This window comes from Petromyzon marinus, chromosome 24, assembly GCF_048934315.1.
Source record: "Petromyzon marinus isolate PM22_M1 ecotype Great Lakes invasive population chromosome 24, UKy_Petmar_22M1.pri1.0, whole genome shotgun sequence".
NCBI lineage: Eukaryota > Metazoa > Chordata > Hyperoartia > Petromyzontiformes > Petromyzontidae > Petromyzon > Petromyzon marinus.
This window is the reverse complement of record NC_133690.1, coordinates 18930333-18958176: the sequence shown is the minus strand read 5'-3', so window position 1 is coordinate 18958176 and position 27844 is coordinate 18930333. Positions and strand designations below refer to the sequence as shown.

The window sequence follows — 27844 nt, the reverse complement described above, 5'->3', positions numbered from 1 at the left end:
TGTGGAAAGTGTTGTTAGCGAGCACCTATGAAGGCCGGCACGGCACACGAGGCCCCCCGCTCACGTTCCCCCCAACGACCCCCGCCCGCCCTTACCCCCTCGCCTCGCCCCCTCTCCACCCCCCCACCTCTCCCACTCTCCACCCCCCCACCTCTCCCCCTCTCGCTCCCCCCGACTCCGCCCCCCGTCTAGGTCTGGTTCCAGAACCGACGCGCGCGGTGGAGGCGGAGCGCGTGCCCCGCCACGGAGGTGGAGCGCGCGGCACGCGAAGCCTGCGGCTCGGTATGCGGCGCACACCACGAGCATCACACACACACACACACCACGTGCATCACACACACCACGTGCATCACACACACACACACCACGTGCATCACACACACCACGTGCATCACACACACCACGTGCATCACACACACACACACACCACGTGCATCACACACACACACACCACGTGCATCACACACACCACGTGCATCACACACACACACACCACGTGCATCACACACACCACGTGCATCACACACACCACGAGCATCACACACACACACACCACGAGCATCACACACACCACGTGCATCACACACACCACGTGCATCACACAGACACACACCACGTGCATCACACACACACACACACCACGTGCATCACACACACCACGTGCATCACACAGACACACACCACGTGCATCACACACACACACACACCACGAGCATCACACACACCACGTGCATCACACACACCACGTGCATCACACAGACACACACCACGTGCATCACACACACACCACGTGCATCACACACACACCACGTGCATCGCACACACACCACGTGCATCACACACACTACGTGTATCACACACACACCACGTGCATCACACACACACCACGTGCATCACACACACCACGTGCATCACACACACCACGTGCATCACACACACACCACGTGCATCACACACACACCACGTGCATCACACACACACCACGTGCATCACACACACAACACGTGCATCGCACACACACACCACGTGCATCGCACACACACCACGTGTATCACACACACCACGTGTATCACACACACACCACGTGCATCACACACACACACCACGTGCATCACACACACACCACGTGCATCACACACACCACGTGCATCATGCACACACCACGTGCATCACACACACCACGTGCATCATGCACACACACCACGTGCATCACACACACACACCACGTGCATCACCCACACACCACGTGCATCACACACACACACCACGTGCATCACACACACCACGTGCATCACACACACACACACCACGTGCATCACACACATCACGTGCATCACACACACACACCACGTGCATCACACACACTACGTGTATCACACACACACCACGTGCATCACACACACCACGTGCATCACACACACACACACCACGTGCATCACACACACACACCACGTGCATCATACACACACCACGTGCATCACACACACACACACACCACGTGCATCACACACACACCACGTGCATCGCACACACACACACCACGTGCATCGCACACACACCACGTGTATCACACACACCACGTGCATCATGCACACACACCACGTGCATCACACACACCACGTGCATCACACACACACCACGTGCATCACACACACCCCGTGCATCACACACACACACCACGTGTATCACACACACACCACGTACATCACACACACACACCACGTGCATCACACACACCACGTGCATCACACACACACACAGACCACGTGCATCACACACACACCACGTGCATCACACACACACACCACGTGCATCGCACACACACCACGTGCATCACACACACTACGTGTATCACACACACACCACGTGCATCACACACACACACACCACGTGCATCATACACACACCACGTGCATCACACACACACCACGTGCATCATACACACACCACGTGCATCACACACACACCACGTGCATCACACACACACCACGTGCATCACACACACAACACGTGCATCGCACACACACACCACGTGCATCGCACACACACCACGTGTATCACACACACCACGTGTATCACACACACACCACGTGCATCACACACACACACCACGTGCATCACACACACACCACGTGCATCACACACACCACGTGCATCATGCACACACACCACGTGCATCACACACACACCACGTGCATCACACACACACCACGTGCATCACACACACCACGTGCATCATGCACACACACCACGTGCATCACACACACACACCACGTGCATCACACACACACCACGTGCATCACACACACCACGTGCATCACACACACCACGTGCATCACACACACACACCACGTGCATCACACACACACCACGTGCATCACACACACACCACGTGCATCATGCACACACACCACGTGCATCACACACACACCACGTGCGTCACACACACACACACACCACGTGCATCACACACACACACCACGTGCATCACACACACCACGTGCATCACACACACACCACGTGCATCACACACACCACGTGCATCACACACACACAGCACGTGCATCACACACACCACGTGCATCATACACACACCATGTGCATCACACACACACCACATGCATCACACACACACACCACGTGCATCACACACACACCACGTGCATCACACACACACCACGTGCATCACACACACACACACCACGTGCATCACACACACACACCACGTGCATCACACACACACCAATGTGCATCACACAGACACACCACGTGCATCACACACACACACCAGGTGTATCACACACACACACACCACGTGCATCACACACACACACCACATGCATCACACACACCGCGGGCATCACACACACACGACGCGCATCACACACACACACCACGTGCATCACACACACCACGTGCATCACACACACACAGCACGTGCATCACACACACCACGTGCATCATACACACACCACGTGCATCACACACACCACATGCATCACACACACACCACGTGCATCACACACACACCACGTGCATCACACACACACCACGTGCATCACACACACACACACCACGTGCATCACACACACACACCACGTGCATCACACACACACCAATGTGCATCACACAGACACACCACGTGCATCACACACACACACCAGGTGTATCACACACACACACCACGTGCATCACACACACACACCACGTGCATCACACACACCGCGGGCATCACACACACACGACGCGCATCACACACACACATCACGTGCATCACACACACACCACGTGCATCACACAAACACCACGTGCATCACACACACACACCAGGTGCATCACACACACACACCACGGGCATTCACACACACCACGTGCATCACACACACACCACGTGCATCACACACACACCACGTGCATCACACACACACCACGTGCATCACACACACACACACCACGTGCATCACGCACACACCACGCCACACAAGTTGCACACGCAAACACCACACAGCGTTAATACACAGCACGCTCCCCGCACAGCATGATCACACACACACACATAGAAAGCCATCCACATTAACCAAATCATTTCCCAACACTTTAAAGACAGATTTAACAACACACAGCCCTTGCCCCTCTCCGCGCTAACGCGTGGGCTGCCCGTCTGGTGCCCTCACGTCCCCACCCCGCTCCACCTTGGTGCCCTCACGTCTCCACCCCGCTCCACCTTGGTGCCCTCACGTCTCCACCCCGCTCCACCTTGGTGCCCTCACGTCTCCACCCCGCTCCACCTTGGTGCCCTCACGTCTCCACCCCGCGCCACCTTGGTGCCCTCACGTCTCCACACCGCTCCACCTTGGTGCCCTCACGTCTCCACCCCGCTCCACCTTGGTGCCCTCACGTCTCCACACCGCTCCTCCTTGGTGCCCTCACGTCTCCACCCCGCGCCACCTTGGTGCCCTCACGTCTCCACCCCGCTCCACCGGGAAAATCGGCAACTCACGGCCACAGGACGTTGACGGCAGGCGACTCTCGTGGAAGTCCTACCGGCAGGCTACCAGGCGCACGCGACTCAGTGGAACCTCGGTTCCAATCGTGGCCCCTGCCGCTCACCACCGACGGCCCTTCCACCACCACCCTGCGCGGAACTCGGCACGGAGACCCCCCCCGCCCCCACTCCCGCATGGTAACGCGTGGTACTGTGTCTCGCCCTGTCCCTCCCTCCGGCCAGGAGAGCCCAGACCCCCACGAGGCGGAAGACAAAACGACCCCTGTGCTCCCCAAGCCACAGCTGCTCGCATTGGTGCCAGGATCCCTGTTTGCACTCCCCTTGCCTCTCCCCTCCCTGCCTCTCCACTCCCTGCCTCTCCCCTCCCCGCCTCTCCCCTCCTTGCCTCTCCCCTCCCTGCCTCTCCCCTCCTTGCCTCTCCCTTCCCTGCCTCTCCCCTCCTTGCCTCTCCCCTCCTTGCCTCTTCTCTCTGCGCCTCTCTCCTCCTTGCCTCTCCCCTCCGCGCCTCTTCTCTCCGCGCCTCTCCAATCGCGGCCTCTCTTCACGGAACTCTGCAGCTGCTGCTGTTGCCGCGACTGGCGGGGTCCGGCCTCTTTTGGGGGGGGCCTCGCATTTGCAGTCCCCGGGGTTCTTGGGGGTGGTGGAGGCGGCGCGGGCGCAGTGGGGGAGCAGGGCCTCCTCGTGTTGAACTCTTGGCCATCGGCGCTCGACGAACGCCGTGAGGACTCGCGCGGTTCAAACACCGCGTGAGTCTGCGGAGCGGAGCCGCGCGCATCCTGGGCGCGTGGCTCGCGGTGACGGCCGTCGCACCCGCGACTGGGGGACCACTGAACCCGCGCGGGACTCGGACGCGAACCGGGGCTGAGTCTGCGGGCGATTGCGGGGTCAGAACGGCTACATCCCCCCCACCCCCCGGGCTACCCGGTGTGTGGCACTGCTAACGAAGGTTCAGTTGTTTTGTGAGGTTTTTTTTTAAACACAATAAGTCAATGTGTATGATTATAAACACTACAAACACAAAAATGTGATGATGTCGACCACGGCTAAGGAATACATGCAAAATAAATGTAGTCACTAATTTAGTGACAAGTTAAATATAAATTGACTGCACTGTAGTCCGCCTGCTTGGAGAGGCTTTGGGGAGGCTGATGTTGAGTCTCACACCACACGAGTTTGCCAAGGGGGTCTGTAGGCGAGCCAGCCTCGTCAACGTGCCCACCTTGGGCCGCGTTCACCCCCTGGATGCTCACGGAAGCACCTGCTCGGCTGCCCCCCACAGTTCAATCCATGATACGGGCGTGGGCGAGTGGGACCCCATCCCTCGAGCACCGCGGAGGGGGGGGGGGGGTAGTTGGGGGAGGGTGGGGGCTCCACCCGGGGCTGGACCCGGACTTTTCGTGTGGAACTCCTCGTGAGGTCAGAGGCTCAAGGTGAAGGCGGCCCCCGCCGTGACGCTGAGAAGAAGGCCGTGACTTATCTAATTCGTATTTATACAGAGAGCATTCGCTCAAGGCAATTCACCGTGCTTACAAAGCGACGACAGAATTAGCGATGTAGTTGTCAGGGGCGTGCCACAAGGCATTGAGGAAAGAGTGACAGCGGTAGAGAGGTACTTGGGGATCACGAAAGGGTAGGGGAGGGACGGAAGAGAGTGGAGGGGCGAGGCTCTCAGCTCCGAGCCGCGTGCGTCGCGACGTCGCCGCTCGCGGCGTGCGGATTGTGAGGAACCGGCACAACCGAGATGAGCATCGATTCCTGAATCGCGGAGAGGGCAGAGCCACGAGTGCGATGTGGGGAGGCCACGACGCCTTCTCTGGAGGGCTCCCACTGCACCGCCAGACACAGAGCCCTCTCCTCACTCTCCTCACAATCCTCCCATTGAGCGCCTTCCATTCTCTTCTTCCCTCTCTGCACCCCCTCTCTTTATCTCCATATCTCAGCGCTCTCAACATTTTTGGTATCAAGACCACTGCCCCCCACAATCAGAACTGCCCCCCCCCCACGTGTATCAGCGTGTTTTGTCACCGCACCGTGGCGCTGAGACATTTCTCCTGCACGGTATCCATGCTGCAGCCTGCGCTCCCCCCCCCCCCCCACCTGCTGCCCTATCTGCGCAGCAGCCCCCGTGCTCACGGCAGACTCTGTTCCCCTGGACGTGACGCATGCGTGGGTGACCCGGGCATGACCCCCCCTCCCGCCCAGGTGTCGAGGGGGGCAGGGACGCGGCTACGCGGTGGCGGCGGCGCAGATAACGCGGCCCGCAGCCGCGGTGCTGGCCGGGTTCACGAGGAGGTCACGGATGTGTCGAGGGGAGGGGCGGGGGGCGAGGCGGGGGGGCTTTGCCACCGCTTCAGTGCAGGTAGCGATCACATAGCCTGCGCTCGTTCCGGCGAGGGTTGGTGGATCGCGTAGAGATGTTGTGCACATCCGCTGGGCTGCAAGGAGCGGTGGAGCGACGCTCGTGGTCTGGCGGCTTCCACACCTCACCAAGAACACTCGCAGGCCCGGCTCCAGCTGCAATCGGATGGGGGGGGGGCAGTCGAGCTGTTGTGTGGGGGGGGGGTCATCGTGAGAGTGACACCGCTCAGGAGAGAGACGCTGAGTGGCAGACTGGAACATCCTGCGACTGAGGTGGCAGAAGACTGAGAGCGCGGTGCGCCAACCACTGTACTAGCCCTACTCCTCACCTCGCTGCCTCACACGCACCTCCACAGACACACCTGCAGCCCCCCACCCACACCTGCACCCCCCCACACCAACCCCCCCGCCCCCCTCACCCATCCCCCCGCCTCCCATCCTGCCCCGGGCGTGCACCATGAACTTTGCCCCCTCGCCCCCCGCACCCCGCATTGTTTACAGCGGGCTGAGGGTGCGGGGTGACAGAGAGGTCATTGGCAGTGCGAGCGAGGGAGAGGCTGCACTGGGCCATGGGAGCGGGAGTCGCCAACTCGGGCTGGACGCGAAGGGCGCAGCAGCCTCAGGCGGCACGAGACGACTCGAGTCCAGCGATAGCCCACGACGTCTCACAAGGGGCAGTCACGACGTCTCACACAGGGCAGTCACGACGTCTCACACGGAGCAGTCACGACGTCTCACACGGGGCAGTCACGACGTCTCACACGGAGCAGTCACGACGTCTCACACGGGGCAGTCACGACGTCTCACGGGGCAGTCACGACGTCTCACACTGGGCAGTCACGACGTCTCACACGGAGCAGTCACGACGTCTCACACGGGGCAGTCACGACGTCTCACGGGGCAGTCACGACGTCTCACACGGGGCAGTCACGACGTCTCACACGGGGCAGTCACGACGTCTCACGGGGCAGTCACGACGTCTCACACGGGGCAGTCACGACGTCTCGCACGGGGCAGGCGATGGACGAGCGGGGCAGCACAATGCTCTTCACCACCACAAGATATCGCTCCTTTGCTAAACGTCAACCTCGTGGGAGAGAGGCAGACAGAGACCCACATGATAATTGTTTTTTTACCCTTTTATCTGGCAACAAAACTAACACCTTTTTTACAAGGAGCCATGTTTACATTGACCACAATACCTGCGGTAGGAACGCAAACAAAAAACAACAACTCTGGTAATGTATGCACTATACTCTTTGGTTCTATTGGGTAAAGTCACGTAGGTAAAAAAATAAAATAACAAAAATCACGACGTTTCGGCCACAACACAAGCGGCCTTCATCAGGTGAAGGGATCAGGCTGTCTCGAGGACAGCGCTGGAGTGAAACACAGCCACGCTCAGACCGCGGACCTTTAAGCTGTGTGCGAGCAAACAAGGTGTCTTGACAAATAAATTAGCATCAAAAATAGCATTTGATTGGCCGATTTTAGAAAAGAGGTGGTGTACGTGCCGGTGGACTTGCCGTTTGGCGCGGGGGGGGGGGGGAGTTTACCTATTGATGGTGTGAAAAGGGAATTTATAAGAGCTGCGAAAGTTTGGGGTACCACTACTTGAAAAATATACTGTACCATTGAAATTAGTTTAATGTTTAGTTCGATTTAGAACATCTTTCCAATGGTTGCTTAATTTGAAACAATCTTCTCGGTTGAAGATGGTTTCAACTTAAGCAACCATTGGAAAGATGTTCTAAATCGAACTAAACATTAAACTAACTTCAATGGTACAGTATATTTTTCAAGTAGTGGTACCCCAAACTTTCGCAGCTCTTATAAATTCTCTTTTCACACCATGAATAGGTAAACTCCCCCCCCCCCCCCCGCGCCAAACGACAAGTCCACCGGCACGTACACCACCTCTTTTCTAAAATCGGCCAATCAAATGCTAATTTTTATGCTAATTTCTTTGTTAGGACACCTTGTTTGCTCGCACACAGCTTAAAGGTCCGCGGTCTGAGCGTGGTTGTGTTTCATTCCAGCGCTGTCCTCGAGACAGCCTGATCCCTTCACCTGATGAAGGCCGCTTGTGTTGTGGCCGAAACGTCGTGATTTTTGTTATTTTATAATACCTACGTGACTTTACCCAACAGAACCAAAGAGTATGGATCCTTGCAGTCACGAAAGCTTTAAATCTAGAAATGTATGCACTGTCCTTGAAATTGATTGGTCCACACCATGTGAGACGAGGCTCTAAAGAAAGCTGTCTTGGGTGTGGACCAATCAATTTCAAGGACAGTGCATACATTATCAGAGTTGTTTTTTTGTTTGCGTTCCGACCGCAGGTATTGTGGTCAATGTAAACATGGCTCCTTGTAAAAAAGGTGTCAGTTTTGTTGCCAGATAAAAGGGCAAAAAAAACAATTATCATATTTTGTTACTGGCAAATGAGGTATCCAAGAGACCCACACCTCCATATCTTCTCCAACGCCACCAACTCCGTTGTTCTGGTGATTCGCCATGCACTGCGTGCGGGCACAGTGTAGACGACCTACTCGTTACGGGTTGACGGTTGTGGTGGTGGTGAGCTGCGAGCCAAGATTGTGACATGGAGGCGCCATGCAGCCGACGCCTCCTGTGCGTGGTGGCGCTGTCTCTGAGACAGCGACTCGGCGTGCTTGTCCTGACTCGCACGAGATCGCCGTGTGACGCAGCGCGTGCGTCACTGCATGCGGGGCACGTGACGCGCGGGCCGCTGGCGTGCGGTGGCGTCGCCGGAGAGGCCCCGAGGGAGGTCCCGGAGCCTCGAACTCGTCTGGGTCAGCCCGGGATACCCCTACCCCTGACTCACCAATCAGACACGGGCCCCAGCTCTACCCCTGACTCACCAACCAGACACGGGCCCCAGCTCTACCCCTGACTCACCAATCAGACACGGGCCCCAGCTCTACCCCTACCCCTGACTCACCAATCAGACACGGGTCCCAGCTCTACCCCTCCCCCTGACTCACCAATCAGACACGGGCCCCCAGCTCTACCCCTACCCCTGACTCACCAATCAGACACGGGCCCCAGCTCTACCCCTGACTCACCAACCAGACACGGGCCCCAGCTCTACCCCTGACTCACCAACCAGACACGGGCCCCAGCTCTACCCCTGACTCACCAATCAGACACGGGCCCCAGCTCTACCCCTGACTCACCAACCAGACACGGGCCCCAGCTCTACCCCTGACTCACCAATCAGACACGGGCCCCAGCTCTACCCCTGACTCACCAACCAGACACGGGCCCCAGCTCTACCCCTGACTCACCAACCAGACACGGGCCCCAGCTCTACCCCTGACTCACCAATCAGACACGGGCCCCAGCTCTACCCCTGACTCACCAATCAGGCACGGGCCCCAGCTCTACCCCTGACTCACCAACCAGCACACGGCTCACGGCGTCACCTCGGCACGCCACGTGCGAGTCTCCGCCTCCCCCTGGCGGAGGCGCCGCGTGCGTGCAGCGAAACGCGCGGCCCCCTCTGGTGGACGCGGGGAGGGAGGGGGGGTTCGCGTGCTCTCCCCTCTACGCGATTGACAGGCGAAATGCAACATAATTCCTTTCACTGAAATCAACGACTCGACGTTTCGGCCGAGAGGCCTTTGTCAGCGGTCGAAGCTGAGTGTTGGAGTCAGTCGAGGAATGGTCCGGGACGGTGGTGGGGTGCGGTGGAGGCAGTGGGCGGGGTCCGCGGCTCACGCCAGCGACACGGCGATAGACGGAACCGTGTCCGAGAGAGCGCCACGAGACCAAGGGCAGCAGCGTGCACGTGGCGGCGTGACGCGAGACGCTGTCACGACCCCCACGAGCCTCGCACCCCGCCCCCATGGCCACTCCCCGTGTGCCGGTAAGTGACGCGCCGCGCGGACTCCCGGAATCCGTGCGCCGAGCTCCCAGCGCACTCCCCGCCGATCACGGAGGGAGCGAGAGAGGCGTCGAGGCAGACGAGAGTGACAGGACGCGTCATAGAGGGAGAGGAAGCGTGACTGACAGACAGGGAAATAGAGACAGGCTAAGAGTCACAGAGAGAGAGAGAGAGACTCAGAGGGAGCCAGAGACGCGGAGGGCCCTCTTGAGTGACCGGAAGAATAAGAGACGCGCGCCCTGGTGCGTCTGACCACCCCCACCTGCCTCACCTGCGCAGGTGCTAGGCGATTTCACCTGACATTCCCAGCGCCCAGCTCCCTGCGGGAACAGATCAAGGTGAGAATCTGTGTGCGTTGAACTTTTGTCGCACCGTACATAGCCAAGCGTGATAATCGCAGGTGCGAGGGGATCACGGTGGGGGAGGGAGGTTGTCGGAGGGGAAGGGGGGTGGGGTCCGCATTTAAGGCTGCGTTGACTTAGGGGGAGACCCAAAACGGGTTAAGATCCGCAACACGCCAGTGATTGATTCCGGGAGTCCGCCCGTCGAACTCTGGTCGCTGGGTTCGTAGCGCAGCGCACTAACCTGTGCGCACCCGCTCCCCACGCACATATACGTGCAGTACGTGCAGCATGTCGAACTTCTTTCGCACCGTACGTAGCCAAACGGTGCCACTCGGAGGTGCGAAGACAAAGATACAGTTATGCATAGACACATTCTACAACGCACACAGGCGTACCCTTACACACAGGCACATGCACCAATCGCCATTCGCCTCGACTTGACGGCGACGTCACCACAGAGCATGTGCCAGGCTAGGTGCACACACGTGTGCGTGTGAGAGAGGGTTCACGTTCCGTCACGCCGCGCTGCATGGCGAACTCGGCGGGGTGCCAGGAGCAGTGCGGGGCTGGGCTCTGAAGAGATTCACCCCCAACGCGTTTTACAAATCATGGCGACGCTAAACCACGAAGAGACAGGAGCCGGATGGGGGGGGGTATGGAAACCCCCCCCCCAATTCCCTTGCAGCTGTGTGGGGAATTACCCCCCCCCACGACCAGCCCCGCCAAGCGACACCACGTGACGCGACCACAGTCGACCCTGTTCTGTGATGAACCATTTTCTTGGAACGTTTGACTTCCTGTTCGCCTTCCGCATTTAGTTGTTTTGTGAGATCCCTGTTCCCCCACGCACGCAATCACGAACTCACCCAAGTCGCCCGCCAACGCCCTCACCCACTCACAGAGGCACTGACCCACCCACGTGCCCACTTATTCACTGGTCCACGCACCCACCAACTCACCCACCCACGCACGCGTACATCGATTCATTCACTCGATCACGTGTCCACACGCTCACCCACGCACCCACCTGCTCGTTAACTCACAGCCTCACTTTGTCAGGCACCCTGTCACTCACCCAATCACTAACTGAGCCCCCCCACTCACCAACCAGCTCACGCATTTCTCAGCCTCACCCTCACCCGCCCGCTCTCCCACCCACGCTCACACCCACTCACTGACGGGCGACGTTTGGCACCCAACTTCCCCATTCATGACCAATGCAGTCCTCCACCCCTCCCCAGCGCCATTCGACATTCGTCGCTGTGACGTCACCACGGCGCTTGTGCCAGGCTAGGTGCAATGTGAGTTCACAAGAGGTCACGGGAGAGGCCCAGGTGCCCATTGGTTGACTGAGAGGACTGCCAGATGCGCCACCTTTTGTTCCCTACTGAGTTTTAGCCGACGGGCGCTCTGCTCGTTGTTGTGAGCGTATCTACTTTGCCCTCTGCTGTTGTTGGAGGACGACTGCCTCCAACTGTCCAGTAACGCCCTTCACGAGCCTTTTCCAAAAGCCAATCTTGACACCGCTAGTATGAGGCTCAGCAAGTCCACTCAGCTCCACATCCTCCACATCCCTTCTCTTCGCCCGTGTCGCGCCCGTTTAGCCTCCTCTATCAGGCGAAACAAAAGCTGCTTGGGCATGCGGTGGCTGGGCATGCGAGCTACATGACCCAGCCAACGCAGCCTCGCCTGCCGGAGGAATCTCGCTCATGGGACTTGGTCCAGATCTTTCAATCATGTGTGTGATTCTCACATAATCCAGTCCAGTTAAACCCGGGATGGGTTCACATGTTTTCAGCCGGCGCAGCCATTCTCGTAAAGGGGTTCACGTTCCGACAGAAAGGCGGAGAGTTCCCCGTCTCTGATGTTCGAGAGACGGCGCTCGACCTCGCAGGAACGGCTCAGCCTGGCCCGGAACCGCCCGTGCGAACGACTCACCTGAGTTTCTGTATGCGCGTGTTGTGTGTGTGTTGTGTGTGTGTTGTGTGCGTGTTGTGTGCGTGTTGTGTGTGTGCGTGTTGAGTATGTGTGTGTTGTGTGTGTGTTGTGTGTGTGTTGTGTGCGTGTTGTGTGTGCGTGTTGTGTATGTGCGTGTTGTGTGTGTGTTGTGTGCGTGTTGTGTGTGTGTTGTGTGCGTGTTGTGTGTGTTATGTGTGTGTTGTGTGTGTTGTGTGTGTGTTGTGTGTGTGTGCGTGTTGTGTATGTGCGTGTTGTGTGTGTGTTGTGTGCGTGTTGTGTGTGTGTTGTGTGTGTTGTGTGTGTATTGTGTGCGTGTTGTGTGTGTGTTGTGTGCGTGTTGTGTGTGTGTGCGTGTTGTGTATGTGCGTGTTGTGTGTGTGTTGTGTGCGTGTTGTGTGTGTGTTGCGTGTGTGTTGTGTGCGTGTTGTGTGTGTGTTATGTGTGTGTTGTGTGTGTGTTGTGTGTGTTGTGTGCGTGTTGTGTGTGTTGTGTGCGTGTTGTGTGTTGTGTGTGTGTGCTGTGTGTGTGTTGTGTGCGTGTTGTGTGTGTTATGTGTGTGTTGTGTGTGCGTGTTGTGTGTGTGTTGTGTGCGTGTTCTGTGTGTGTGCGTGTTGTGTGTGTGTGTTGTGTGCGTGTTGTGTGTGTGTTGTGTGTGTTTGCGTGTTGTGTGTGTGTGTTGTGTGCGTGTTGTGTGTGTGCGCGTTGTGTGTTTGCGTGTTGTGTGTGTGCGTGTTGAGTATGTGTGTTGTGTGCGTGTTGTGTGTGTGCGTGTTGTGTGTGTGTTGTGTGCGTGTTGTGTGTGTGCGCGTTGTGTGTGTGCGTGTTGTGTGTGTGCGTGTTGTGTGTGTGCGTGTTGAGTGTGTGTATGTGTTTTGTGCGTGTTGTGTGCGTGTTGTGTGTGTTGTGTGTGTGTTGTATGTGTGTGTTGTATGTGTGTTGTGTGTGTGCGTGTTCTGTGTGTTGTGTGTGTTATGTGTGTGTTGTTTGTGCGTTGTGTGTGTGTTGTGTGTGTGTTGTGAGTGTGTTGTGAGTGTGTTGAGTGTGTGTGTTGAGTGTGTTGTGTGTGTTGTGTGTGTTGTGTGCGTGTTGTGTGTGTATTGTATGCGTGTTGTGTGTGTGCCTGTTGTGTGTGTGTGTGTTGTGTGTGTGCTGTGTGTGTTGTGTGTGTGTTGTGTGTATGCGCGTGTTGTGTGTGTTTTGTGTGTGTGCGTGTTGTGTGCATGTTGTGTGTGTGTGCGTGTTGTGTGTTGTGTGTGCGCGTGTTGTGTGTGTGCGTGTTGTGTGTGTGCGTGTTGAGTGTGTGTATGTGTTTTGTGCGTGTTGTGTGCGTGTTGTGTGTGTATGTTGTGTGTGTGTTGTGTGTTGTGAGTGTGTGTTGTGTGTGTGTTGTGCGTGTTGTGCGTGTTGTGTGTGTTGTGTGTGTGTTGTGAGTGTGTTGTGAGTGTGTGTGTGTTGAGTGTGTGTGTGTTGAGTGTGTTGTGTGTGTGTTGTGTGTGTGCATGTTGTGTGTGTGCGTGTTGTGTGGGTGCGTGTTGTGTGTGTGCGTGTTGTGAGTGTGTGTGTTGTGTGTGTGTTGTGTGTGTTGTGTGTGTGTTGTGTGTGTGTTGTGAGTGTGTTGTGTGTGTGCGTGTTGTGTGTGTGCGTGTTGTGTGTGTGCGTGTTGTGTGTGTGTTGTGAGTGTGTGTGTTGAGTGTGTGTGTTGTGTGTGTGTTGTGTGTGTGTGTTGAGTGTGTGTGTTGTGTGTGTTGTGAGTGTGTGTGTTGAGTGTGTGTGTTGTGTGCGTGTTGTGTGTGTGCGTGTTGTGTGTGTGCGTGTTGTGTGTGTGTTGTGAGTGTGTGTGTGTTGAGTGTGTGTGTGTTGAGTGTGTGTGTTGTGTGTGTGTTGAGTGTGTGTGTTGTGTGTGGTGGGGGGCAAGCAGGGATGAGTGGGGGGAGGCACAAGCCCCGCCTGGGTCCCTGGCTCGTGGCCCAGGTGGATGGAGGCCGCTACCCGGGCCTGCTGTGGCTCGACGACTCCAAGACGCAGTTCCGGGTGCCCTGGCCGCAGGTGTGCAGAGGGGACGCGGCCAATGAGCCGTGTGCTCTGTACAGGGTGGGTGTCAACACAAGCACACGCACAGCCACATACACAACCACATACACAACCACACAGCCACATACACACAGCCACAGACACACAGCCACAGACACACAGTCACAGACACACAGCCACATACACAACCACACACAACCACAGACACACAGCCACATACACACAGCCACAGACACACAGCCACAGACACAACCACATACACACAGCCACATACACAACCACATACACAACCACACACAAGCACACACACAGCCACAGACACAACCACATACACACAGCCACATACACAACCACACACAGCCACAGACACACAGACACAACCACATACACAACCATACACAACCACAGACACACAGCCACAGACACAACCACAGACACACAGCCACATACACAACCACATACACAACCACACACAAGCACACACACAGCCACAGACACAACCACATACACACAGCCACATACACAACCACACACAGCCACAGACACACAGACACAACCACATACACAACCACACACAGCCACAGACACACAGCCACATACACACAGCCACAGACACACAGCCACATACACACAGCCACAGACACAACCACACGCACAACCACACGCACAACCACACGCACAACCACACGCAAAACCACACGCACAACCACACGCACAACCACACTCACAACCACACACACAACCACACACACAACCACACTCACAACCACACACACAACCACACTCACAACCACACTCACAACCACACTCACAACCACATACACAACCACACACACAACCACACACACAACCACACTCACAACCACTCAAACAACCACACTCACAACCACACACACAACCACACTCACAACCACACAGACAACCACACACACCACACACACAACCACATACACAACCACACTCACAACCACACTCACAACCACACACACAACCACACTCACAACCACACACACAACCACACACACAACCACAAACACAACCACACTCACAACCACACACACAACCACACACTCCACACACACAAACCCCATACACAACCACACTCACAACCACACTCACAACCACACACACAACCACACACACAACCACACACACAACCAAACACACAACCACACTCACAACCACACACAACCACATACACAACCACACTCACAACCACACTCACAACCACACACACAACCACACACACAACCACACACACAACCACATACACAACCACACACACAACCACACACACAACCACACTCACAACCACACACACAACCACACTCACAACCACACTCACAACCACACACACAACCACTCAAACAACCACACTCACAACCACACACACAACCACACACACCACACACACAACCACACACACAACCACACACACAACCACATACACAACCACACACACAACCACACACACAACCACACTCACAACCACACACACAACCACACTCACAACCACACACACAACCACTCAAACAACCACACTCACAACCACACACACAACCACACACACCACACACACAACTACACTCACAACCACTCAAACAACCACACACACAACCACACACACAACTACACTCACAACCACACACACAACCACACTCACAACCACACACACAACCACACACACAACCACACTCACAACCACACACACAACCACTCACACAACCACACACACAACCACACACACAACTACACTCACAACCACTCAAACAACCACACTCACAACCACACACACAACCACAGACACAACCACAGACACAACCACACTCACAACCACACACAACCACACACACAACCACACTCACAACCACACACACAACCACACACACCACACACACAACCACATACACAACCACATACACAACCACACACACAACTACACTCACAACCACACACATAACCACACACACAACCACACACACAACTACACTCACAACCACACACATAACCACACACACAACCACACACACAACTACACTCACAACCACACACATAACCACACACACAACCACACACACAACCACACTCACAACCACACACACAACCACACACACAACTACACTCACAACCACTCAAACAAACCACACACACAACTACACTCACAACCACATACACAACCACACTCACAACCACACACACAACCACACTCACAACCACACTCACAACCACACACGACCTCTCCCCGCTCAGCTCACTCTTCCCCCTCCGCACACTCTCCTACGACGGGCGCACTCTTGAGCGCAGCGCCGCCAGCGACCACCTCACTCGCCGCTCCGGCCACACGTGAACCCGGCTCCTCGTGCGGCCCTTGTCCCCTCCGTCCCCTCCACCCATACTTGTCGCCACCCCCCCGGCCCCGGCAGGCGTGGGCGGTGACCTCGCGTAAGTTCCAGGAGGATCGCGACGCGCCCGACCCCCCCAAGTGGAAGACGAACCTCCGCTGTGCCCTCAACAAGAGCCGCGACTTCCGCTGCGTGCTCGACGCCTCCAAGGAGACGCCGCCCTACAAGGTGTACGAGTGGTGCGCGCACGTGCCGCACGGTGAGCCCACCACGCGTGCATCAGTGTGTGTCTCTGTGTGTACACGAGTGTGTGTGTGTACACCAGTGTGTGTCTCTGTGTGTGTACACCATTGTGTGTGTGTACACCAGTGTGTGTCTCTGTGTGTACACGAGTGTGTGTGTGTACACCAGTGTGTGTCTGTGTACACGAGTGTGTGTGTACACCAGTGTGTGTCTCTGTGTGTACACGAGTGTGTGTGTGTACACCAGTGTGTGTCTCTGTGTGTACACGAGTGTGTGTACACCAGTGTGTGTCTCTGTGTGTACACGAGTGTGTGTGTGTGTACACCAGTGTGCGTCTCTAGGTGTGTACACGAGTGTGTGTGTGCACACCAGTGTGTGTCTCTGTGTGTACACGAGTGTGTGTGTGTACACCAGAGTGTGTGTGTGTACACGAGTGTGTGTCTGTGTGTGTACACGAGTGTGTGTGTGTACACCAGTGTGTGTCTCTGTGTGTACACGAGTGTGTGTGTGTACACCAGTGTGTGTCTGTGTACACGAGTGTGTGTGTGTACACCAGTGTGTGTCTGTGTACACGAGTGTGTGTGTACACCAGTGTGTGTCTCTGTGTGTACACGAGTGTGTGTACACCAGTGTGTGTCTCTGTGTGTACACGAGTGTGTGTGTGTGTACACCAGTGTGTGTCTCTGTGTGTACAAGAGTGTGTGTACACCAGTGTGTGTCTCTGTGTGTACACGAGTGTGTGTGTGTACACCAGTGTGTGTCTGTGTACACGAGTGTGTGTGTGTACACCAGTGTGTGTCTGTGTACACGAGTGTGTGTGTACACCAGTGTGTGTCTCTGTGTGTACACGAGTGTGTGTACACCAGTGTGTGTCTCTGTGTGTACACGAGTGTGTGTGTGTGTACACCAGTGTGTGTCTCTGTGTGTACAAGAGTGTGTGTACACCAGTGTGTGTCTCTGTGTGTACACGAGTGTGTGTGTGTACACCAGTGTGTGTCTCTGTGTGTACACGAGTGTGTGTGTGTACACCAGTGTGTGTCTCTGTGTGTACACGAGTGTGTGTACACCAGTGTGTGTCTCTGTGTGTGAGAGTGTGTGTGTGTGTACACCAGTGTGTGTCTCTGTGTGTACACGAGTGTGTGTACACCAGTGTGTGTCTCTGTGTGTACACGAGTGTGTGTACACCAGTGTGTGTCTCTGTGTGTGAGAGTGTGTGTGTGTGTACACCAGTGTGTGTCTCTGTGTGTACACGAGTGTGTGTACACCAGTGTGTGTCTCTGTGTGTGTGTGTCTGTGTGTGTGTACACGTGGGGAGCGATAGTGTAGCGGTTAGCGCGCTGCGCTACGAACCCGGCGACCCGAGTTCGATTCCCGCTCACGGCCTACACCAGTGACGATTATCTGAACCGGTCCCGGACCTCCCCTAGGTCGACTCAGCCTCAAATGAGTACCTGGTGCGGTGTGTAAACATTGCCACTAGGGAGACAAAAGCGGTCGGGCGTGGTGCTGGCCACCCACCCCCTCGTGTACCGTTCCGGCCTTCATAGGTGCTCGCTAACAGCACTTGCCCCTACAGTCTGTTAAGGCTATATGGGGGATCTTTGTCTTTTTCTTGTCTCTGTGTGTACACGAGTGTGTGTGTGTACACGAGTGTGTGTGTGTACACCAGTGTGTGTCTCTGTGTGGAGACGAGTGTGTGTGTGTACACAAGTGTGTGTGTGTGTGTGTCAAGGCCTGTGATACCATCAGTAGGCCTGGGCTCTGGGTTGTTCTTCGTGCTTTTGGAATCCCTGACCCTCTGCTCACGATCATTAAGGACCTTCATGATGATGGTGAGCGGGCCCGGGTAAAACTACATGGCCGGGGGTCAGAGCCATTCCCTGTACACCTTGGGGTGCGACAGGGATGTCCTCTGGCTCCCACATTATTTAACATCTATTTTGACCACGTAGTTCGTGAAGCCTTCAATCGCTGTACCGGGGGAATCTCCATTTGGTACAGAGGCTCATCGATGCCCGGGTGCGGTCAAGGGATGGCTCCCTATTGCTCAACCACGTTATGTATGCCGATGGTTTGGTAATAGCTGCTCAATCAGAGGAGGAGTTGGAGACGCTGCTGCTGAGACTGGAGTGTGCCACTAAGAGATGGGGCCTTACCATCAGCCCCACCAAAACTAAGCACCTGCCTGGGTATTTTGTACCATCGGACACTCCACCCCCACAACTCCCTATCGGTGATGGGGCAGTTGTGGAGAGAGTGGAGAGTTTCCCATACCTGGGCAGTGTGCTTATGACCGGCTCCAGTTTAACAGCAGAGGTCTCACTCCAAATCAGTCGAGCGGCAATATCTTTTAATCGGTTGCGTAACGCTGTGTGGAAGCTACCTGGTCTGTCGCTCCGCACTAAGCTTCAGGTCTTCTCGGCCACGGTCATTCCCTCCTTTCTCTACGCTTGCGAAACGTAGACCCCCCCTAATGGAACATCTTCGCCGGTTAGAAACATTTAGGCTAGCCTGCCTACGATCCATCCTGGGTTTAACCAGGCTGGATTGTGTGCGGAGCTCACAAATCTTTGAAAGATCTGGGCAAGGTCCCATCGGTGAGCTTCTCCGGCAGGCAAGGCTGTGTTGGCTGGGTCATGTAGCCTGCATGCCCAGCCACCGCATGCTGAAACAGCTTTAGTTCGGCCGGATCGAGGGGGCTAAACGGGCGCGACACGGGCTAGAGAAGAGATGGAGTGATGTGGTACAGGAGGCCGTGGAGCTGAGTGGACTTGCCGATGACTGGTACCAGCGGTGTCAAGATCGGCCTCTGTGGAGGAGGCTCGTGAAGGACGCTACTGGGCAGTTGGAGGTAGTCGCCCTCCAACAACAACGGAGGGCGGAGGAGCGACGCTCACAACAACGAGCGGAGCGCCGGGTGGCTAAAGCACAGCAGGTTGACACAGTAGGGGGCACAAGTGGTGCATCAGCCAGTCATCTCAGTCATCTCAGTCAGTCGACCCGTGGCACCTGGGTCTGCCCCGTGACCTCCTGCCAGCGGGCGTTCGACACTTCACGTGGCCTCAAGGTGCACATGGCCTGGCACAAGCGTCGTAGTGACGTCACCGCCACTTAGTGGCAAATGGCGGTTGTTGTTGTGTGTGTAGACGAGTATGTATGTGTACACCAGTGTGTCTCTGCTTGTGTACACGAGTGTGTGTGTGTACACGAGTGTGTGTGTGTGTACACGAGTGTGTGTTTGTACACGAGTGTGTGTGTGTGTGTACACGAGTGTGTGTGTGTACACGAGTGTGTGTGTGTGTGTGTACACGAGTGTGTGTACACGAGTGTGTGTGTGTACACGAGTGTGCGTGTGTGTGTGTGTACACGAGTGTGTGTGTGTACACGAGTGTGTGTGTGTACACGAGTGGGCGTGTGTGTGTGTGTGTACACGAGTGTGTGTGTGTACACGAGTGTGTGTGTGTGTACACGAGTGTGCGTGTTAAAGCGACCGGGCGTGGTGCTGGCCACCCACCCCCGATGCTCTCTAACAGCTCTTGCCCCAACAGTCTCTTAAGGCTATACGGGGAATCTTTGTCTTGTTTGTATACGAGTGGGGAGCGGTTGTGTAGCGGTTAGCACGCCGCGCTACGAAGCTGCCGACCCGGGTTAGATTCCCATTCACGGTCAACACCAGTGACGATTATCTGGCCTCAAATGAGTAGCTGGTGTCATTGTGTAAACATCGCCACAAGGGAGACAAAGGCACCCACCCGTGTGCCCGGCACTTGCCCCAACAGTCTGCTAAGGCTCTGAGGGGGGTCTTTGTGTTGTGTGGCATGGGCTGGAGAGGAGGAGATGGGCTGATGCGGTAAGGGGGGATGTGGAGCTGAGTGGACTTGCCGATGAGTGCCTCGCAGGATGGATGTGGTGTCAAACTGTCCCTCGCCACATCATGGACCCTTGCCACCCCCATTCCCCCGCTGCCCCCTTACAGGCGGGGCACAGGCGCCGGGCATCAAGGAGCCAAAAGAGGAGGAGGAGGAGGAGGACGAGGATGAGAACGGGGTGAGCTCCACCGAGCCCACGACGAGTCCGGAGTCGCTCCCCCCCTACACTCCGAGCATCGACTACGGCATCCCCAGCGAGAATCCGGTGGGGGGGGGGGGGGGGGGGCGTGCACGGGCATTGGAAGGGGAGGGGCAGGGTTTTGGGGTGGAGGCTCGAGGGTGGTGGGGGTCACGTGACGGGGCTTGGCTTGAACCCACGGGTCTGGCCGATGACCACATCCCCCTGGACGGGCACGACCAGATCTCGGCAGCTAAGCAGCGCCTAGCCTGGTTAGGCTCAGACTGAGAGGTGGCAGCACAAGCGATGGCAGTACAGCAATGGATCGAGTGGATTCTTAAATCCATCTGTGGGTATCAATCGTCCTGATTCGGCCGTGGGCAATTCAAGGCAGCGGGTGAGGAACTGATCGTAAAGCTGACACCGCTACCACCCTGATGATGATGTTGGTCATGATGATGTCACTCTGCCCCTCTAGGAGCTGAACAAGAACATTGAAATGCTGACGCTGGTGGACGATCAAGGTGGACCTCACATCGGCCGCTCCACCACTCACGCATCGACCCAAAAACTGCTTTTCGTCTTTACCGAGTCGCCCCGCACCTGCGACCAGTGCGGTTGGCTGCGGACTGCGCGAAAAGAAGTTCGGCGTAGGTGCACACGACGACCTTGAGACTTGACCCCGACCCTCCCCCCCGCACCCCGCCTCTCACCCAGGCCCGCCGCCCCCCCCCCACTGGGAGCGAGGCCCCTCTTCGTTCGGCCTGAGCCCCGAGCGCCCCACAGAGGCGACGAGGATGATTGGGGCCCCCCTCGGGGAGCCCCCCGCCCTCTCGGCGACCCACCTCGACCCGGAAGTGTGCGTGCCCCCCGTGGACGTGCCCATGCCGGATGAGGGGGGGGGCTTCCGAGCGCTCCCCCAGATCTGCCTGCCTCCAGGTCAGCGATCGTCTCCTTCGCAACATTCGTCACGAAATTTCGCTGCCGTTGCCTTTCCTTCTTCTGCATGACAATGAAACTCCACCACGCTCTCCACCACGCTCTCCACCACGCTCTCCACCACGCTCTCCACCACGCTCTCCACCACGCTCTCCACCACGCTCTCCACCACGCTCTCCACCACGCTCTCCTCCATGCTCTCCTCCACGCTCTCCTCCACGCTCTCCTCCACGCTCTCCTCCACGCTCTCCACCACGCTCTCCTCCACGCTCTCCACCACGCTCTCCTCCACGCTCTCCACCACGCTCTCCTCCACGCTCTCCACCACGCTCTCCTCCACGCTCTCCACCACGCTCTCCTCCACGCTCTCCTCCACGCTCTCCTCCACGCTCTCCTCCACGCTCTCCTCCACGCTCTCCACCACGCTCTCCACCACGCTCTCACTCTCCACGCTCTCCTCCACGCTCTCCTCCATGCTCTCACTCTCCACACTCTCCTCCACACTCTCCTCCACGCTCTCCTCCACGCTCTCCTCCACGCTCTCCTCCACGCTCTCCACTACGCTCTCCTCCACGCTCTCCTCCACGCTCTCACTCTCCACGCTCTCCACACTCGTCACACTCTCACACTCTCCACCACACTCTCCTCCACACTCTCCACCACACTCTCCACCACACTCTCCACACACGCATCACGTACGCTGCCCCAAGAGGAAACCTCATGCACAATCACAGACAACGTTTCGGGCAAGGGCCCTTACATTCGAAACGGACCGTTCAGAGCCCTGCCTCGCTGCACGCAGAGACAGACCTGGAGCTGCAGATGGAGTACCGCGGGGCGTGCGTCATGGCCCCCGTCACGGTGCGAGGCGGCAGAGGCTGCCGCCTCTACAGCGGCGACCTCGACCTGCAGAGGGACATCGCCCCCCAGTACAACGGCCTCCTGGGCCCCATGGAGTACGAGCAGGTGGGTGGGGCTCACGTGGACAAGGCTGCCCCTCCCCACCCCCCACCGCCGCCACGATAAAGCTACACGCGAGCCGGGCGCACGGTGGTGGTGGTGGTGGTGGCGGTAGTGGCGGTAGTGGCAGTGGTGGTGGCGGTGGTGGTGGTGGCGGTAGTGGCGGTAGTGGCAGTGGTGGTGGCTACGCTGCACGTGGCCGCTGTAATAATCCAGCGCTGCGTGTGGAGGCAGCAGCGAGGGTTGGTGGATCTCACACAGATGTCGTGAAATTCCCTTCCCGTGGGCGTCGAGGAGGAGCCGTGCCCTGGCTCGCCACGAGAAGGCAGCACAGCAAGTGGACTAATCGCCATCTGTGTCCATCCGTATGGGGATAGGGTGTTGCCCCTTCACGGGCAAGATGTGGGTTTCTCCGGGTGCTCCGATTTCCTCCTCCCCACGGGAATAGTAATAAACACACTCCACTCACCCACCCACTCACCCACCTGGCTCACTCGCACTGCTCACCCAACCGCTCACCCTCCCGCTCACCCGCCCCGCTCCCCCGCTCAGATCGCGTTCCCGTCGCCCGCGTGCATCACGGATGGGAGGCAGCGGGAGCTCACGGAGCGCGTGCTGCGCTTCACCGAGCGGGGCCTGGTGCTGGAGGCACGGGGGGGCCGCCTGCTGGCCACGCGGCTGGGCCAGAGCCGCGTGTTCTGGTCGCGGGGCCGCGTGGCGCCTGGGGGGCCCACGCCCCCTCCGTGCCTCCTGGAGAGAGAGACCCCCACGGAGCTGCTCGACTTCCAGGCCTACATCACGGGTATGCTCACCGCACTCACCGCGCTCGCTCACCGCACTCGCTCACCACGCTCGCTCACCGCACTCGCTCACCGCGCTCGCTCACCGTGCTCGCTCACCGTGCTCGCTCACCGCACTCACCGCGCTCGCTCACCACACGCGTAGTGGGGACAAGCATCAAGATCCCCCGTGTAGCCCACACAGACTGTTGGGGCACGGCTGCCAGCCTTGGTGTGACCAGCACCACGCCCGGCCACCTTTTCCTTCCCAGTGGCAATGTTTACACACCATAGCAGCTGCTCGTTCAAGGCCGAGTCGAGCTTGGTGGAGTGAGGCCCAGGATCAGGTCAGTTATTCCTCACCGTTGTTGGCCATGAGTGGGATTTCAACTCGAAATGGCAACACCTCCCCTGCTCCCCCACCCCCTCGCCCTTGCAGAGCTGCTGGCGTGCCTGCAGGATGGAGGGGGCGCGGAGTTCCCTGACCCCCGCGTGCTGCTCTGCTTCGGGGAGGAGTGGCCGGACCCACAGCGGCCTCGGCACAAGAAGCTCATCATGGTGCAGGTGTGTGAACCACGCCACGTGTGTCCACGCCTGTCCGTGTGTCCACGTGTGCCCACGTGCATTCACGTGCGTCCACGGGTGTCCACGTCTGTCCACGTGTGCCCACGTGCATTCACGTGCGTCCACGGGTGTCCACGTCTGTCCACGTGTGCCCACGTGCATTCACGTGCGTCCACGGGTGTCCCCGTGCGTCCCCGCGCACAGGTGGTGCCCACAGCCATGCGCATGCTGCGCGAGTTGGCAGAGGGAGCTCCACTCTGCTCCATATCGCTCAACTCGGACCAGCTTCAGATCTCAGAGCAGAACGAGAACGACAACATCGTGGCCTATCTCAGGTTCCGCCTGCAACAACATCAGCAGCAACAGCAGCAGCAGCAACAGCAGGAGCAGCAACAGCTGATGCAGCAACAGCAGCAGCACCAGCAGCGGCTGGAGCTACAGCAACAGCTGGAGGAACTACAGCAGAATCAAATGCAGCAGCTGCACCTACAGCTGATTTAGCAACTGAAGCAGTAACAGCAGCAGCATTGTTCGGCCATGTGAAAGCACATGGGTTGGAGCTGTCGTATTATTGATCCCCACAAAGTAGTTTTGTTTTAAACTCCCTGGACAAGGGATGGGCTGGGACCGGGGTTTATAGTGGAGCACAACAAGGTATACCCCCCCCCCCACCCCATACTGCCCCATCCTATCACCCGTAGACTCTAGAGCCAGATACCGTTAGCGAGCACTTCAGGTACTGTCACACGCACATACATACAGAACACGCACACACATACAGACACGCGCACACACACAGACACACGCACACATATACAAAGATCCCTCGGATAGCCTTTCGCAGACTGTTGGGGCAAGTGCTGTTAGCGAACACTTATGAAGGCCGGAACGGTACACGAAGGGGTGGGTGGCCAACACCACGCCCGACCGCCTTTGTCTCCCTAGTGGCAATGTTTACACACCGCACCAGGTACTCATTTGAGGCTGAGTCGACCTAGGGGAGGCCCGGAACCGGTTCAGATAATCGTCACTGGTGTTAGCCGTGAGCGGGAATCGAACCTGGGTCGCCAGGTTCATAGCGCAGCGCGCTAACCGCTACACTATCGCTCCCCACTACACATATACAGACACACGCACACACACACAGGCACACAGACACACGCACACAGACACACGCGCACACACACAGACACACGCACACACACAGACACACGCACACACATACAGACACACGCACACACATACAGACACACGCACACACATACAAACACACACATATAGACACGCGCACACACATACAGACACATACAGACACACGCACGCACACACACACACAGGCACACAGACACACGCACACAGACACACGCGCACGCACACAGACACACACACACAGACACACGCACAGACATACAGACACACGCACACACATACAGACACACGCGCACACACACAGACACACGCGCACACACACAGACACACGCACACACACAGACACACGCACACACACACACACGTGCACACACACAGACACACGCACAGACATACAGACACAGACACACGCACACACACAGACACACGCACACACATACAGACACACGTACACAGACGCACGCACACACACACAGACACACGCACACGCACACAGACACACGCACACACACACACAGACACACGCACACAGACACACACACACACAGACACACGCACACACGCACACAGACACACACACACACAGACACACGCACACACGCACACACACAGACACACGCACACACACAGACACACGCACACACACAGACACACGCACACAGACACACGCACACACACAGACACACGCACGCACACACACAGACACACGCACACAGACACACGCACACAGACACAGACACACGCACACACACACAGACACACGCACACACACACACAGACACACGCACACACACACAGACACACGCACACACACAGACACACGCACACACGTACACAGACACACGCACACACACAGACAGACATACGCACACACACACAGACACACGCACACACACACAGACACACGCACACACACACAGACACACGCACACACACACAGACACACGCACACACACACAGACACACGCACACACACACACACACAGACACACGCACACACACACAGACACACACACAGACACACGTACACACGGCACGTAACCCCGAGCACACCGCTCCACGCCAGTGGCAGCATCGAGGTGGCGCCGGCTCAAGGAGGTCTTCATCCAGCAGTGGATTGATCGTGGCCGATGCCGATGGTCCAGGCTTTTCACCATCAAAAGCGACGAGCAACACACACAGAGTTCGGCCGTGTGGTTCCCGTGCGTGTCGCGCTGCTCCCGTGCGGAGCGACCGCAGGTCGGGGTTCGCCAGCCGCAGTGTGCGGTGGTGACCTATTGACCTCAACAGCGGCCACCGCCGTTCTCTCTCTGGGCCCGCTCCGGTGTGGGTCAAGGTTGACCGCTGTGCGTGACGCGGTGGGAATAAATATTCTGAGTTGACTTGCGTCTCGGAGTCTCTGCGGTCATTGGCTTTGGGTCTCCCTTCTACCCACCTCGCTCCCCTTACCCACCTCGCCCCCCTTACCCACCTCGCCCCCCTTACCCACCTCGCCCCCCTTACCCACCTCGCCCCCCTTACCCACCTCGCCCCCCTTACCCACCTCGCCCCCCTTACACACCTCGCCTCCTTTACTCACCTCGCCCCCTTACCCACCTCGCCCCCCCACCCACGCACCTCTCACCCCCACCCACGCACCTCTCACCGTCCTGGCAGTGGTGGCTACGCTGCACGGGACTGTTGCCATCCAGCACTGCGTGTGGATCACTGTGTTCTGTGAGACTCCCTTCCCATGGGTGTCGAGGAGGTGCCGTACACTGGGTCGCCAGAAGGCAGCACAGCAGAGAGTGGACTAATCACCATCTATTTCCATCCGTACGGGAGTAGAGTGTTGCCCCCTCACGTAAGGCGTGGGATTTATGGCGTGCTGCGGTTTTCTGCTGCTGCTGCTGCATTGTCAGCTGTGCACACGCACAGCCATCAACACGCAGCACGTTCAGAAATAATGTTGCACTAAAAAAAACCCCATTAACGGTGATGTTTCAGCCAATGGCCCTTCTGCATAGCACGTAGCTTAAGGTTAAGGCGACCAGTTTCTCCATCGCTAAGAGCCATCACCTCTTCAGTGACCGGCACCACCAGCAGGCTCTGCAGTTGAGCCGTCGGCACGAATCTAGAGCGCACGCCCGTGCCTCTGGAGAGTTGTGCGGGGCTCGCGAGCCTCTCGCCAGGGCCCCACCAACTGGTGGCCACCTTCATCTGCAACCATTGCG

At 57.3% G+C, this 27844-nt stretch overlaps 1 protein-coding gene and 1 long non-coding RNA gene across 4 annotated transcripts; both read left to right on the top strand.

Annotated features, from left to right (window-relative positions):
• The first annotated feature begins 163 nt into the window (after positions 1 to 163).
• On the top strand, positions 164 to 5111 carry LOC142928929 (uncharacterized). Its single transcript, XR_012945254.1, has 2 exons — positions 164 to 282; positions 4229 to 5111. It is a non-coding gene; the product is annotated as an uncharacterized LOC142928929 (long non-coding RNA).
• Positions 5112 to 9992: 4881 nt separating this feature from the next.
• Positions 9993 to 27013, top strand: LOC116945661 (interferon regulatory factor 6-like). Of its 3 annotated transcripts, none has more exons than XM_076069504.1 (10): positions 9993 to 10256; positions 14496 to 14668; positions 17032 to 17209; positions 21170 to 21327; positions 21719 to 21764; positions 21958 to 22179; positions 22982 to 23145; positions 23692 to 23941; positions 24358 to 24482; positions 24687 to 27013. In XM_076069504.1, the coding sequence occupies exons 1-10, from the start codon at positions 10052 to 10054 to the stop codon at positions 24981 to 24983; spliced, it is 1818 nt and encodes a 605-aa protein (XP_075925619.1). In that variant the 5' UTR covers positions 9993 to 10051; the 3' UTR covers positions 24984 to 27013. The 3 variants fall into 3 exon arrangements, with proteins under 3 accessions (XP_075925619.1, XP_032816081.2, XP_075925620.1); XM_032960190.2 differs by lacking the exon at positions 9993 to 10256 and adding an exon at positions 10265 to 10612; XM_076069505.1 differs by lacking the exon at positions 9993 to 10256 and adding an exon at positions 10265 to 10612 and having other exon boundaries at positions 14464 to 14668.
• Positions 27014 to 27844: the final 831 nt, after the last annotated feature.